Source organism: Podospora pseudoanserina, chromosome 1 (assembly GCF_035222485.1).
Source record: "Podospora pseudoanserina strain CBS 124.78 chromosome 1, whole genome shotgun sequence".
In the NCBI taxonomy this organism is placed as follows: Eukaryota; Fungi; Ascomycota; class Sordariomycetes; order Sordariales; family Podosporaceae; genus Podospora; species Podospora pseudoanserina.
This window is the reverse complement of record NC_085920.1, coordinates 547660-563081: the sequence shown is the minus strand read 5'-3', so window position 1 is coordinate 563081 and position 15422 is coordinate 547660. Positions and strand designations below refer to the sequence as shown.

Sequence of the window (15422 nt, the reverse complement as noted above, 5' to 3'; positions counted from 1 at the left end):
AACATTTTGGATGTCCTTAGGGTCTCCGGAGACTTGAAGATGTTTGCAGGTCAATGAAGTAAGGTAGATGACAAGACATCTGATATGAGTGTCATCTAAATACCAACACTCACTGTACTCAAATCTGTCATAAGTTACATTTCGCTTCAAACTACTAAGGTTTTTTTCGAGTTCCAGGTGCAAGAGAACGGCCAAGTGTCCACCAAAGGTAGACTAACATTGCCTGAGTGCAGGTGGAAGAGTCTTATTAAAGCACAAAGTCATTTAACAACATATCCCATCATCTCAAGTGATCAAAACCGCATTGAGAGAACAGTGGTATCTGATTAAAAACCAAGAAGCGCCTAACAAACAAAATGATTACGCCTTGCCAGCAGCCTTTTCTTTTTCCAGCTTTCTCCTTTTGGAGCGCAGCTTCATGTCCTCTGTGCTCTTCTTCTTGTTGGTGTACTGCATCTGCTCGAACAGCTTGCGCTTCTTCTTGCTCAGCATACCCTTGGCGCGCTCCAGATCCTCAGCCTCCTCCTTCTTTTTCCTTTCGAGTGCCTTCTTCTTCTCCAGCTTGGCCTTGAGCTTAGGGTCTACTTGCTTGCTCTTGACAGCCTTGCCTGAGATTTCAGCCTCGAGCTCACGTTGTCTCTGCAGAACCTCCTCCTCGTCCTCCTCTTCATCTTCCTCGTCTTCCACCTCCTCGTCCTCTTCGGCATCAGAGTCCTCCTCTTCATCATTGTCGTTGTCGTCGGCGACGTCCATGTCGTTATCAATCTCGGAGTTCTCCTCATCACTCTCAACCTCATCCTTGGCATCCTCGATCGCAGCGTCGAGAGCCTCGCCCTCGGTCTCCTGCTCCTCGAGAGGAACGGTAGGGTCATACTGACCTTGCGTAGGCTTAACGAAGGGGCTGAGATGTGGTGGCAGGCTGGCACCAGGGGCATAAAGCTCTGGGCTCTTGAGTTCTTCGTCGTTGATGCAGTCCCACACCCACTGCGGTTGCACGTAAATTCTTCCGGGATATCTTTGGTTGGGTCCGAGCTTCTGTGCGGTCTGGTTATCCTCGCCATCTCCCTGCTCGGTGGTAGCGGCCTGGACGATTGGTCTGTCGACGATCTGGTGTGTGATGGAAGGGTCGGACTCGTCGGTTGTGAAGGAGCCCTCACCAAGGATTGGATCCCAACCTATCCTCTTGCAGCCGAACGCGCGAAGGATGAACTCGAGAGACTGACGGGGGGTTTCACGCGAGAGGAAGAGGGTGCAGTTGGCGAAGAGCTTGGAGGGATCGTTGCCACTGTATGTTGGCTGTGGCAGAACGTCACCGCCGGGAGCAGCAGGCTCGAACTTGTCGATGGCGTCGGTGGCCTTCTCTTCCTCCTCCTCCTCGCCATCGGCCATCTCCTCATCAGCCTTGTCCGCAGCAGATTCAGTCCTCAACTTTTTGACCAGCTTGTCAACCTCAGCCTGAACCTTGGGGTCGGGACCGTGGCCCTCGCCATTGGTGATCGCTTTGGTAGTCTCCTCGTTTGTCGCAAGGTTGACACCCTCCAACGTGAGCGCAGCAAGCTCAGCACCCTTGTCATCCTTGGTCTGATCAAACTTGGGTGGGTACTTGAGACCGATCGAGGAGTACAGTCTGTAGTTGACGAAGCCGAGAAGGGTCATGTAAAACTCGACAAAGGTACCCATGATGCGGAAATCGATATCTCCAACAACCCTTTGGTTGAACTTGTATGGGACCAACCACAAGACGTCCTCGCCCTGAATGTTGGCCTGGTAGTAGATGCCCTTGATAGACAAGAAGGACTTGCGCAGGCTGTGAGAAGTGATGAGGTAGTGCTGGAACTCGTGGCAAAGGCGTTCGCACCGGGCGATCATCTTGGCGGGAACTGAAGTGGTGGAGGGGAGGTTGGCGAAGAGGAAGAGCATGGACAGGCAGTCGTCGAGATCGCGAATGGCATCGATGAAGGTCGGGTAGCGCTCACGGATGACATGGTGGAGGGTGTAGCGCGGCTTGCCGGTCTGATCGGGACGCCCAGCATTGCGCTCGAGACGGGCAGCATCGCTAACATCGCCACGACCAAGAGCGCGGGAGATCTTCTTCTCGAGAACCTTTTGCTCGCGGAATTTCTGAAGCAGCGGCTCGTGCTGGAGGTACTGGATATCCTTGGTGTAGTAGAAGGTGGTGGAGGCGGTGGCCGACTTGGACACCTTCTTGCGACTCCTGGGCTCTCTTGGATAGATTCCCTTCCAAATGCAAAGCTTGCGGAAGTCGGGCAAGCTGATCTGGAGCTTCTTGACAGCCTGTGTGCGGGTGATGTAGTTCTTCGCCTGGCCGGACTGGCCCTTCTTCTTAATTTTGGCCATTGTGTGTTGATCGGGGGACCTCGTCAGCGAATAATCACAGAGTAGGCCAGAACTTTGCAGTGGTTGCAGGCCGCGGGGGTGAACTTTTCCAGTGTTTTTTTTCCCATTCACTTCCTAAACTTTTTTTGTGCCATCTCCCACCGCCGGGAAGCGATAAGAGATATGGTTGCGCCGCTCAATCAGAGAAGGGAATCAACATCTCGGCAACCCCACCAAGGACTTCCCTGCATGAGCCGCGCCAGGCATGCAGCGGCCCAAGTGATTCGCTGGCACGACTCCCAGGAGTCTCGAATTTGGCGTCCAAATTTCGGCCACGGTGTGACTTCTGTCGCTGACTTCATCTTCAGTTTGCGTGTTCAAGAGATGGCGCATTGAGATATGGATGGCGGCAAGGTAACGGTGGGAAGAACGGCGGCACTCTATGCTGGCGCCGCCGTTCTGCGGCTTGCCATTTTTATTCTTCTTCCTGATCTTCCGGATCTGTTGACTGGCCGCGTCGAGATCTCAACCCCAGTCACCAGCTTCAAGCGCCGTAAGTTTAGGGTGTCGCGTCACATTGCGCCTCCAATTTTCTTGCCGATTTTCTTGACGGGATGCTAACCAGCTTCAAGTGCAAGAAGGCCTCTTTCTCTATAACCACAATGTGTCGCCATACGATGGTGGTGTCTACCACCAAGCGCCCCTTTTCCTTCCGCTGTTCTCCCTACTCCCGAATGCATTGAGCTACCCGATATTTACCTACCTCCTCTACATCGCGATCGACTTGTTGAGTGCTAGCGCACTATGGAAAATTGCGGACTCGGGCGAGGCAGGGTCATCTGCCCTATTTACATCCCCCCGTCGCGAAAGGAGATGGAACGGATTCATCATTGCAGCTATGTAAGGCATCTCTTTTTACCCCTGAATATGGGCGCAGGAGATCGTGAAGATGCTGACAGAACGTAGCTTCCTTTTCAACCCCTTCACCGTGGCAACATGTCTCGGAAGGTCCACAAGCGTATTCACCACTTGCGCGATTCTCCATGCCATCGCCAAGGCCGTGTCCGGCGCACCCTTCAGCGCCATGGTTGCGCTGTCCTTTGCGAGCTATCTGTCGATGTACCCGTTATTATTACTTCCGCCGCTTGTTCTACTTTGCCTCGACAGACAACGCCCCGAACGAGCCAACAAATCAGTGGTCTCTTTTGCCGCATCACACGTTCCGGTTGTGTTCGGTGTGCTGGGACTGTTGTTCGGCATGTCGTATCTTATCACAGGCTCATGGGAATTCCTGCCATCCACATACGGTGTGCAGTTGACCCTGTCAGACCTGACACCCAATGTCGGCCTGTGGTGGTACTTCTTTATCGAAATGTTCGACTCCTTCCGGTCCTTCTTCCTGGCAGTCTTCTGGCTTCACCTCTCTTGTTACGTCGGCGGTCTTTCCATCCGGATCCGGCGGCAACCCTTGGTGGTGTTGACCCTCCTTCTTGGAATATTCGCCATCTTCAAGCCTTACCCTAGCATCAGCGACACGTCACTCTTCTTGGCCATGGTGCCATTATACCGGCACGTCTTCCCACTTATGCGCTACAGCTTCGTTATTGCGGCAGTCATCATGTATGCCTCTTTCCTTGGGCCGGCATTCTATTATCTTTGGATCTACGCCGGCAGCGGCAATGCCAACTTTTTCTACGCCATTACTCTTGTGTGGGGATTGGGACAGAGCCTGTTAGTTTGCGACCTCATGTTTGCGGTGTTGAGAGATGAATGGGAACTGGAAAGGCCCGAGATGGCGGGCAAGGAGATCAGGCAAATATGATTGCTATCAAGGAGGCATACAACATATGGATCTGATGAGTCCATGGTATTTAGATTAGAAGCGAGCGATACACCGACATAACCAAGAATCAAAATCATCGTTGCATATATTGTCAAGTGGAAGTTCTCTGGCTCATTCTTTGTCGACACAGACCATTGCAAACGACGTCACGTCATCACAGCCCGATGGCGCCTTCCCTGCAAGGCTGAAAAAGCAGCCCCACCTGAACGAACTTACCGCCCTTCCATGACATGTTATTGGTGCCTACGACTCATCTGACTGTTTACCGACTTCAACTTCAACTTCAACATCATAAGAAACTGATGGTTCATGGGTAACCATGACACCCATACGACGATACTTGAGAATTACCAAATATTCGGTTCTCGAGTGCCGCATATACCTGGACAACCCCGCACTGACACAGTCATGGCTCCTGAACCCACGGGACCCTATTCTTCCCAAAGTTATTGAGAGTGTACGGCCGCTGGTCTTGCCGAAACTGCGCGAGGAGCAAGAGCGAGATCGCATGAAGAAAAAGAACAAGAAACGAACCATCAAGGATGTCGTGGTCCAAGGTAAGAAGAAGCATATCGTTACCCCAGGTTCTCGGGCCCTGCCAAGTGTGTGGAAATCGGACAGCTCATGCTGACCGCTGAGAGCAGATGACTTTGAGGTGTCGATCTTCCTGATGGAAACCGACACGAGACACTCACTGTTGCACAAGAGGAAGCACTTTCGTGACAAGGTGCAGACTAAGCTCACGTCCAACTCTTCAAAACTGACAGGCGGGGCTCATGACGCCCCCATTAATGTTGACGGGGATGAGGTGCTCCAGGAGGCAACCGATGGGGATGATGATGTGCCACTGATCCACGAGGAGGAGGATGATCAGAATGCCATCAACCTGGACGACATCCCCACGATAGATGAAACAACAACAAACTCGGCCAGTACCAATCGGAGACCAAAGAGGCGCAGGCAAACCAGCGGGGAGAATGAAGGCGTGTCGAACCCCTCCGAGATTGATCCTGACGTTGTTGAGACGATTGATACAGATTCATCAGATGATCAGCTGTTCGTTGGTGACGGAGACGACGACGATGACAGTGACACAGCAGCTGGAAGGCCGCCCCCATTAAAGCGCCGTCGGGAGAAGGCGGCCGCTCGAGACATGGATGGACCTGACGACAAGAAGAAGTTGGGCATGGATATCTCATACGAGGGTTTCGCCATCTATGGCCGAGTGCTGTGCCTCGTCGTCAAAAGACGGGAGGGCATCGGAAAGGGCGGAGGTTTAGCAATGTCGACGAGCGGCAGGTCCCAAGCTGCCGGCCGACCTCGAGGTCAGGCTATGATGGAGAACTGGATATCTTCTACGCAACTTCCCGATGAGGCTGGTGCGGGGGATGAGGAGGCGTCGTGATATGGCCACCAAGCATTGCGATGCTTCTCTATCGGGCCGGCCGCATGTTGAGCGACCGGCCACTCGACACAACATCAGGGCGGGGTATCTATACTAACATATCACAACAGCAGCAGGGAATAGCCTCATGTGAGTGGTTCGATTGGCAACTGCTTGATGTCGTCAGAAAGAGCCCCAGGAACGTCTCAACTTTCGTCAACTCAACCCGCCCTCAAACATGACCATCCGGGACACCCCGCAATATCAGTTTCGGACTGCCGCTTGGGGAGCATATGCACGAGGCTCAAAAGACCAACGAATACGAATTTTCAGGAACCTTGAGATCTTCATGCCGCCATGTCTGGTGGCTTTTGGGCTCGAACAGCATGGATTGCGGCTTTTACCCTCCTGGTCCGACGAAAAGAGGCCAAACCTACATACCGCTTGCAGACGCCAATCACAACAGAATGGCCGAACTGCAGCAACACCAGTTGAAACTGTGGACGTCGGCAGTTGCCCCAGTCAAGCGTTTACAGCCAGCGGGCAGGCACTGAGAAACATGCACCTGGACGCCTCTTTTTGTTGGCGTCAAATGATAGGGAAGGTGTTTCTGACCCAAGCATCGTCTATCGGTACGGCATCTCGGGGCCCCAGTCTTGGTGTTCTGGCCCCCAGTTCTTATCACAATCTATCACACCCACCTGTGAGACGCCGACTGTGTGTGACTTGAGCATCGCTGGCAATCACTACTCTACGCCGCAGGTGAAGGACGGTACATGACAACAACCATCATGAACGATACCCAGAAGGCTGAAAACCGAAACAATCGATCATCATCAAAGCCTTGTCTGTATCCGTATCTGCGGGGCATACAAAGCCGCCAAGTGGGTTGGCACTTGGAGATGGCCTCATGAGCTCAGTAATCGAGATCGTACGGATGAATTCCGTCCGCGAATTCTCCCGAACTGCGCCTCGTGAACAGAAGGCCGGTGCCATCGTCTCCGCCCCCGCGAATAATCAGGTTTTGGCGTACAGCTTGGTCTTGTTATCAGGCCATGCAAGGCGGCCGCGGGGTGCGGCTGCGTGCACAGGGCCGGAGGACGTTCTCCAGGCCGAGGATGGCGGGGCGAGGGAGGGGTGAATTGGTTGCAACCTTTATCCAGGAACGGAAGGATGGAAGTGGTGATCTCTGAGATGTTTGAAGTTGAAAGCAAACAAACACTTGAAAGTTCTTCCGCTAGCCAACCGCTTGTTTTACCAGCGCCAATTCCACGCCGCATAGCAGCATGAGCTGGTTATGGTGGTTATATCATCATTGCTATACTATACTATTGTTCCCGCGCTGCAATCGCGCGCTCCAGGAATAGTTTTGTACTAATGAATCCGAACCGTCCGTGGATCATCACCGGTTTTTTTACTCTTTGGGGGGTTACAAACACAATACACATGAATACAATATCATTTCCATCGGCATGATTCAATACAAGAAACACTCGCTCCGTCTCTTCGTGCCCCCACGACGACTGAGACGGGACATGATGAACATGATGGACATTCGCTCCCATCCATCTCAAACATCTCGGTAGAATTACCGAAGCGTATTCGGTTGCTGCTGCCGTCACTCCTTCTCTTCCCTGGTCTGTCTCGGTCAGCGTCGCTCACGAGCGGCACATACGAGGTTCCCGAGGAGATTCGGACACAAGACGAACACCCAGGATGCCAAAAAGAGATGAAATTTGGGAATGATGGACGATTTCGGGAATAGGAAACCTCGACAAGACGAAAGTCCCCCGTCTGTGCACCCTCGCATGATTTTGGGCTAGTCTTGATGAGCTCAAGAACTGCTGCTTTCTGGTGGAGGTGGGCCGCATGAATGCAACCTCCCTAACCCATTTGCAACGACATGGGGTGGTCAACCCAAAATAGGATCACTAGTAGGTAGGGGGGAAAAGAGAGACCGCGAGTTCGGGTTGTGTGGCTTTCCCTAGTTGACGGCTACGGCGACCATGTCACTTGGAGGGTTGTGTTTTCGTTGTCTCCCCTTTCTTGCGGACAGGGCAGGGTCTAAATGGTTGCTTACCTCATTCATTCGAGCTTGCTGGCTCAGCCACGGGCTTTGTGATTAGAGGAGTCGTATTGTACTTATCGCGATTTCATGATACCGGGGGGATGTATTAGAAGATTTGGCAGAGGAGATAGGGAGATGTTTCTCGGCACTATGGAGTATTACATACCTCTATCGGCGTGGCGGGCATACTCGACGGGCAAATAGAAGACATGCAGCATGCAGGAGGAGATTATGATCTGAATAACTTTTTTCTGTTGAACAAGATGTTCCAGACCCTTCTTGTCTTTTGCAGTGTGTTGTCTTTCAGGGGATGTCGACAGGTGGCTTGTGCGCGCGCGCGCAACAACCTGCAGGCAGCAGACAAAAAGGCAAATTGATGAAGCCATTCCGAAAGGAGCCTCCTGCAGCAGGCGATCGCCAGGGGCTTTGGGGTTACGCCAGCACCATTTCCACCACGTGGGTGGCAGGGGTTGTTTTCAGGCGCTCTGACCTGGGGCTTTTCTTCTTTGAGGTTGGAGCGCTCACCCAAGCCGTGGGGCGCATCAACTGGGGTTCCGCACAATAAAAAAAGGAAAAAGAGAGATAGCGAGCATTAAAAAAGGAACAAAAATAACCGGTGGCGCGCTTATTTCAAAAGCTGGGGGGGAAAGACAAGAGAGCTGATGATGATATTGGGGCTTAACTGGATTTGGCGATAGTTTGAACAGGTCAAGGTTTCAGGACCTGGGAGTAATGAGAGGGTTTGTTGCTGTGATTGGTGGAAGAGCGAGGGAGACCTGTTTTTTTCTTTTTCTTTTTTTTCGGGAACGGGAGTTCGCTGACGCCGATCGATATGACGATAGTCCCCGGCGCCTTGACCTTGCCCCGAACTGTTGGGGCCGAAGGACCGGCCGGCGCGGGAGTGGGATGATTAAATTGTACGCGCTGTGCGCGGAATTCGCGATGGCATCCCACATGCCCAACAACCCATTCCCAGCTGAACTGCTGAACAAGATCGACGGGGTCATGACAGAGCGGTGGTACCGAGCTTCGGCTCGGAGAAGGACGAACAAAGCAACGAAGTGTCCTTGACATAACATTTTTTTTTCATTATTTTTGCTCTCTTGGACCTTCTTGCATGAACCCACCCATTTTGTGCCCTCGTGAGAGTGAAAGTCTGCGGCGGTCAACAAGGAAAACCCCACGCTGTCATTTCCGGTGTCTGCGACTTTTGCCGCAAAGCAAGGACCACCTGACCAGCGCAATAGGCGCGCAACGGGTGACGGGCCGAGCTTTTTGATACAGATGTTCTTTCCTCAAACGACTGCCGCGATCTCCGTCGATAACATCGGTATGCCGGCCAGGCTGAACAGCGGTGTACTCTTTTCGGTCATTCCAGAGAATGGAGAAGGGTCTAGTTATGTCTTGGGGACTGAGAGACAAGTGTGACCCAACAACTGTAACCATACTGCCGGGAAACCTTGTGATACGGAAGAAGAAACAGAGAGGGTTCTTGTGTGTTTTATTTTTACGAGCGAAACTGCAACGTTCGGTTGGGGGGGGGGGACTTGTGTTGTTGAAAGCTGGGGTTGGAGACTCCACACATGGATCAGCCCTCTTCGGGATTTCCAGATGAGAGAAGACTCCATCAACACAAGACAAAAAGACAAGAACTTGAGACGAACATGATGACAAACCGCAAAGTGGTGATTCATGGGCACACATAAACGACGTCAACCCCAAGAAACCCGGAAACTTTCCTTTCGCTGTTTCGTCCCGACTCGCCTGCCGATACATGGTGTATCATCCTCATCCCAACTTTCCTTGTTACAACCAGGCTTCCACATACGCAGTATGACATGGAAGGCAGATGATAAGCAGCAAGAGCCGTTCGGGGTTGTTGGTGATGTCAAAGCCCCCAACCGAGCCCACGGAAATCATCAGTTTGTAATATGTAAGACTGCAACGGTAAGGGCCTCGCAAAAAAAGAACGTGATGGCGCCCAGAAAGAAAATCGGCTACTGCACTGTTCTTTTCGATTCCTTTCCATGCGGGTTGGTTCTTTTCTTCCTGGCCAGTCATGATCAATCCCAGAAAACTCCCTCGAAGGAACGCAAGGCTCCAAACTATCATTACCAATATGCACCTCTACAATTTTGGGCTTCGATGGGCTGACGAGTGTGATGAGAGCTGCAAGAGAAGGACCGACAGCTTGGTTCATCCCCCAAACAAAAATAAGCTCCGGGAAGGGATTGAACGCCTCTTTTTTTCTGCCCTCGCAGGTGTGGTAGGGCTTACAGCTTTCCACGGGCGACGCACCCGTTGTTCCTTGTTTGTTGGTTGTCGGGCACCCCCTACATACCACCCCACCGGCAGCCAGCCGCACATTTGAGTGTCTGATAAATCATCCGTGCGTGGAGAGAAGAAAAAAGAAACCTGTCAGATTTTTGTTATCTTTTTCGAGTGAAAGCCCTGTTTTTGCCAACTTTCCCGAGGGAACACGAAAACGATGACAATCACACACAAATGCCGGCGGACATCTCGGCATTAGAGGCTGGTTGATATCAAACCACCTTCATCGGAGCAGACCCCTCCGCTGCTCCGAACCCACATCCCGCGTTGCTTCTCTCTCATCTCCAATCCCCATGTAAATTACCCCAGAAAGAAAAACTGTTGTCTAGGGTTGTTTGAGAGGGCCTCGGGCAACGTCATCATATCTCCGTGTATGCACACCAAGCGCTACAAATCCTCCGGCATATCCCATTATCAGTGATAAAAAACAAGGCTAGAGAGAACGTCAACAAGCTAGTGTAGCATAAACGTTGTGAATCAGACCACCTTTTCTTCCCAACAAGGTCAGGGTCAATCAACATAAATCAAGGCAAAGTGGCTGGTGGCTGTATTTCAAGATCCCTCGTAATAACGAGAACAGATTAATCCCGTAGCCGGCATCCGAAGATAGAGAGGAACAACCAAAAACAACGTCAAAAGTGAGACAGGGACCACCATGCCTGCTGTCTGGAATCTTCAGGACGTGAAGCGGCTGCTGCGATGTCGATATGACACAGACAAGCGGTGAAGAATCAAATAAACGCATCCTCCGGCGCTTAAGAGAAAAAAAATATCAACATCAACAAGAAAAAGGCTCATGTCAAAGGAAAAAATATTCAAGGAATGCCGCCGTTTGTGTGGTGGTTGGCATCTTTGCATGTGATGCCCACAGTGGAGGCAAGTGGAGGTGGTTGGGTTGGAGGGAGAAAAAGGAAATTGAAAGCCGCCCCCACAATTCCTGACAGGAATGTTCGGAAGATGTTCTAGAAGGTTTCCACGTTTGGTTTGTTCATTTGGTTACTGGTAATTTCACCCGGTTTTGGCAGTGTATTCTTTTTTCAGCTTGTATCAAAATTACGAGGCTGGGAAACTCTTGGTGTTCGGAAGGTAATGTATCGTTGAAATGTAATTTTCCCACCCCACCATACAAGCCTGTATGTATGAGAAGCCAATTGGGGCCCTTCTCCTCTCTGATGAGGCAGTTCTGCGACTGTCACCGCCGTTGAGGCAAATTGCAATCACCAGTTTCACCATCATCACACTCTGCAGCATCACAAAGCACAAGACTTGAACCAATCCACTTCTTCACCGCTTGCTTGCAGGCAAAAGAAGATCGCCTTTTGCCGAAACCGTTCGTGCCCAACTTCCCGGATTTTTTCTTTCGAAGAGTTTGTGGATGCATGGAACTCTGTCCGAGTGGAAGGAGGGGTCAGATGATGGATTCTCTGACACCAATCGGCGGAAATTGATGCAGGCAAAGACAGGTCCCAAAGTTGTGGTTGGTTGCAAGACGCAATAATACCGTAGGATTGACAACGCCCGACTCAGCCGGATCGGCGAGACAGTAAAAAAAAGAAAGATATCAGTTTTCTCCCTCTCTTGGGATGAATTCGTCATCGGAGAGATTGTTGGTGTTTTTGGGAGGGGCAATCAACAAACCGATAGAGATGAGGGGCAAGAGGATTACAAGGTTACACAGATTTGTCCACGGGATCGTACACGTGCTCGCCCTGCGACGCATGATCATGTTTTCCTGCCTATGGTAGCAATGCGAATGCAGAAATCTCTGTTTGCGGCGATGGTGCTGTGGAAAGCCGGCCAAAAATGAAACAAGATGTTTATGGGTGGTGATGAATTATGATGATGGTGTAGCCAGGGAGGGTTTGTAAGAATGTGGGGTTTCGGTCTTACGAACGTTGGAGCATCCTTCCGTACCAAGCTGCTGGGTCACTCGGCGGCGGGCGTTTTCGGGCTCGGTCTCCGGTCTCCAGTTTTCCACGGTGGAAATGCACAGACGTTCTCACGAAACCATCTCCGTATTGGGAAAGTGCTGCTTGTTGTTGTTGTTGTTGTGGCTTCCTTGTTGCTGACGTTGATCTCGGGCATCACAAAAACTGAAGCTAACTAGCTGAGGGAGCGGGGATGTAGGTGGATGGGACTGATGATGGGTGGGTGAGAAGGATAATTCTCATATGGTGTGTGTGGTTGGTGAGATGACGCCCGACGGTACCTGAACTGCGCCGCCTGACTTACACCGAAAGCCGAAGGGAAGGTGAGCACTAAGGTGAGTTGTTCCTGGATGGGATGAATTTCAGCCCGTATTATACCCTCCATCTCGAGAGCTTTGGGGAGCAGTCGGTGATGATCATCAACAACGCGCAGACGAACACGAAGATGGAGGACCCGAGATAAGAGTAGGTGCCGAGGTATATTGAAAGGGTTGCCATCCAGCATTGTAGATAATGCCTGCTGCTGAGTGAGAGTGATACAGCATATCAGCTCGCCATGATAATTACTTGCATCAAAAAGAGCCCCCAATGTTTTGCGGGCAAAAAGCAAACAGACACCTTGGAGGTTGATGGTGTGTCGACAATTGATTGAAACAATCTACCGAGCGGCCGCGATCCGAATCTCGGACTCGCGTGTCATTGGATACCGAGAGCTGCCCAATATCAAAAAGTTTGCGTTGTGCTGAACATCGTCCTGTATCAGTCTTCATGATGCTGACACATGATAACATGTTTGTTGCTATTTAGTGCGCAAGGCTATCGAGAAATATGTACGAAATAAGAACAGTGCATCGGCTAATTCCTTCCTCGCTTATCGTGCGGCCTTTGACGTTGCTCCCAAGCCCGATCATGTTTTGTTGCCCAAGTCGACTTGTCGGTTCCCTCCTGATTCTTTGTGTTCCCCCAAAAAGATCATGACTGACAGATGCTGGTGGCTGGAAAAGTGCTGGAAAGAATGCTTCCCGGCAGTGCTGCGCCGCCTTCAGCTTCCGCCCAAATTATTGGCGATGCTACGCCGTCCCAAAAATACGGAGAGATGCGCGCTGCAGTCCTATGTCATGTATGCACAAAAGAGGCGAGGTGAGAACAGACACATGGAAGATCAAATTAGCCGCGGAACCTGAGAAAGACGGCGGCTCGCGGTTAATGCTACTGTCGTCTTTCAGTTGTTGCTCCGTTCCATGCCATAGTAGCACAGCTATGCTTCAAATAAGCGCTCGTTTGAGTCTTGACTGTCAAAGCGCAGGCGACACTGGGCGGCTGTTGAGGCAATTCCCAACCCAAGCCGTGATGGGTTGTGATATTTCTGTTTTCTTCGCCGTGTTCATACCGCCGCTCTTGCAGCCGACAGTCGTCCATCAATGCCATATTGAACCAGAGCAAAGTCTGTCATATAGAAATTCCAAAAGCGGACAATCTCGCAGGCCACGAAACACCAAGCACTCTTCTCGGGCCCGTTGCTGCATTGCATTACATTGCAGTTGCATGAGGTGTCTAAGTGAGTGTACCTTTCGTGTCGGGAAACTGAGACTGAGACCACGTTATCCGTATGTGTAATGGAAGTCGGTGGTTTCGGCGGGTTGCATATTGAAACAAACAATCTTCCTCATGCCGGAGGTCACACTATGTTTTAGTTTTCTGTTTATTGTTGATTTCCCTGTGCCGCGGCCGCCGCATATTCTCGTCAGGATTTTTTTCTGTTATATACTCTGTACCATGAAATCGAGGTTGTCATTGAATCCTCCGAATTTCCTTGCTTACTCCGTACCGATTACACATCCCGGCTCTTCGGGCCTTGGTTGAGAGTTGCACAGTTGACAACGCGTCCAAGTGCCCTGTGTGAATGTGAGTCACTATACCCTGTAGTATACCGGCCTTATCGTGTGTCCGGTATGCCCCCCCAGTAATAGACACTTGGTGAATGCCTCATAAAAACCAAAAGGCGGGGTTGGGTTGAATCGGGTTGCCCAAACGGGAAAGATATGGCTAGGTTGACAGCCAATGCCTAATCGTGTGCCCCGCGCCTGGCGACAGTCTGGCTCGTACACCGACATATAGATGGAAATGCGGTGTCATCAGTTCAGTCATATGAATCCAACCCTGTTTTAGTTTTCAAATGTGAGGTGTGAGTGTGTGCATGTCGTGAGGATGTAAGTGCGGGGTTATAAGACGTGGAAATGATAGCCTTGCGTCGGGACAATGTTGTTGTTGGATAAAACGTGGGGCTTCATGTCAACTGGGCCAATCGAGCTCTCGCGATGGGCACCTGTCCCTGTTCCTGGATAAGAAGAGGCAGGCCGCCAAATGGTGGCCTACTTTGGGTGACCGCCACCACACCACTTCGCGAATGTCGTCCAGGTCAGAAACAAAAGAGGGTGTGAAGGTTGAGCCCACCGTCGGAGCGGACAGCCGACGTTTTCTCCCGTTCCGCTCCTCCACGGTACTGGGCTTGTAATTACGGTGGTTCCGTACTGGTAGGGTGAGCCGTGCTGTAAGGAGCTGAATGCTGACGAGGCTGGATGCTACGCTTCGAGAGAACCATTTTTCTAGGACGAACCAAACGGACCAAAGGCTGAAAGTGGAATATCTCCAGATGATGACACGCAGAAAGTTGTTGTTGTGCTGCCAACCGCAGCTGGGGACCCCTCATCGGCCTCACCGGAGGGGCAGGAAAAAGAAAAGAAAACCCCAAAATCCACTTCTCTTTCAACCTCTCTCAGCCCGGTGGGTGGAAGATCGGAGCAAGGGCTTGTGCGCTGAAGTGCCGCCTGTCATCAGATCCAAACAATTTCGGTATGCTTCGGCTGGTCGGCTGTTGTCGAGTGGATTTTCCCCAGACTTCCATATCACTGATCAGAAAACGAAACGACGTGCCATGAGGGCTCACGACGCACAACGGATTCAGGTAATCATTCGGCCGTGATCATGGCGAATTGTGTGGTTCCGTAATGACTTGTCATCTCTCGGAAGCTTTGATATACCACGAGCGCAATGAACGGCACCCGCAAAGGCGCCCAGAAACGTGCGATGGTGTGGTCATCAGTCTTGCGACACCGATTTGGAGGATACGAGAGCGGCAGGGATCGGTCCGTGATGGCGAGGGCGATGAGAAGATTCTTCGAAAAGGATGGGTTGCAGTGTGGTGGCCAGCTGACCTGGACCTGCATCGGCTGCTTCAACTTTCCCCTGGCGGAATGACGGACAACCACAAGATCGAAGAGACGGTTGTTTCTGAAACAGAACTTGCTCTTTGCGCCGATGGAATTCCGTTCTCTCAAACATTGTAGGGCTAAAGTCAATTTCCTCGGGCATACAAAATACTTAGGAATAAGGGCTGGGCATTGCTTTGATAGTTGTCACCGCCTCTAGGCTGCGTTTGCGTCTCTAATTTGCTCCGTACACCGTCATTTTTCCATTTGCTTCGTTTGTAGTTTCGGTGCCCAGCCCCTGAGCCAGGTCTACAGTGACAGT

At 51.4% G+C, this 15422-nt stretch overlaps 3 protein-coding genes across 3 annotated transcripts; 2 read left to right on the top strand and 1 right to left on the bottom strand.

Moving 5' to 3' along the window:
* Window positions 1-360: 360 nt before the first annotated feature.
* Window positions 361-2358, bottom strand: NOP7 (mRNA-binding ribosome synthesis protein nop7; the record flags this gene model as incomplete). The annotated part of the gene is made up of 1 exon (XM_062941390.1): window positions 361-2358. One exon carries the CDS (start codon window positions 2356-2358, stop codon window positions 361-363), a length of 1998 nt encoding a protein of 665 aa, XP_062804234.1.
* Window positions 2176-4159, top strand: QC764_101630 (uncharacterized protein; the record flags this gene model as incomplete). The annotated part of the gene is made up of 3 exons (XM_062941389.1): window positions 2176-2890; window positions 2970-3237; window positions 3304-4159. Exons 1-3 carry the CDS (start codon window positions 2737-2739, stop codon window positions 4157-4159), a joined length of 1278 nt encoding a protein of 425 aa, XP_062804233.1. The 5' UTR covers window positions 2176-2736.
* A 340-nt stretch (window positions 4160-4499) lies between these two features.
* QC764_101620 (uncharacterized protein) lies at window positions 4500-7911 on the top strand (the record flags this gene model as incomplete). Its single annotated transcript, XM_062941388.1, has 2 exons — window positions 4500-4737; window positions 4825-7911. The coding sequence occupies 2 exons, from the start codon at window positions 4500-4502 to the stop codon at window positions 5583-5585; spliced, it is 999 nt and encodes a 332-aa protein (XP_062804232.1). The 3' UTR covers window positions 5586-7911.
* Between the last annotated feature and the right edge of the window lie 7511 nt (window positions 7912-15422).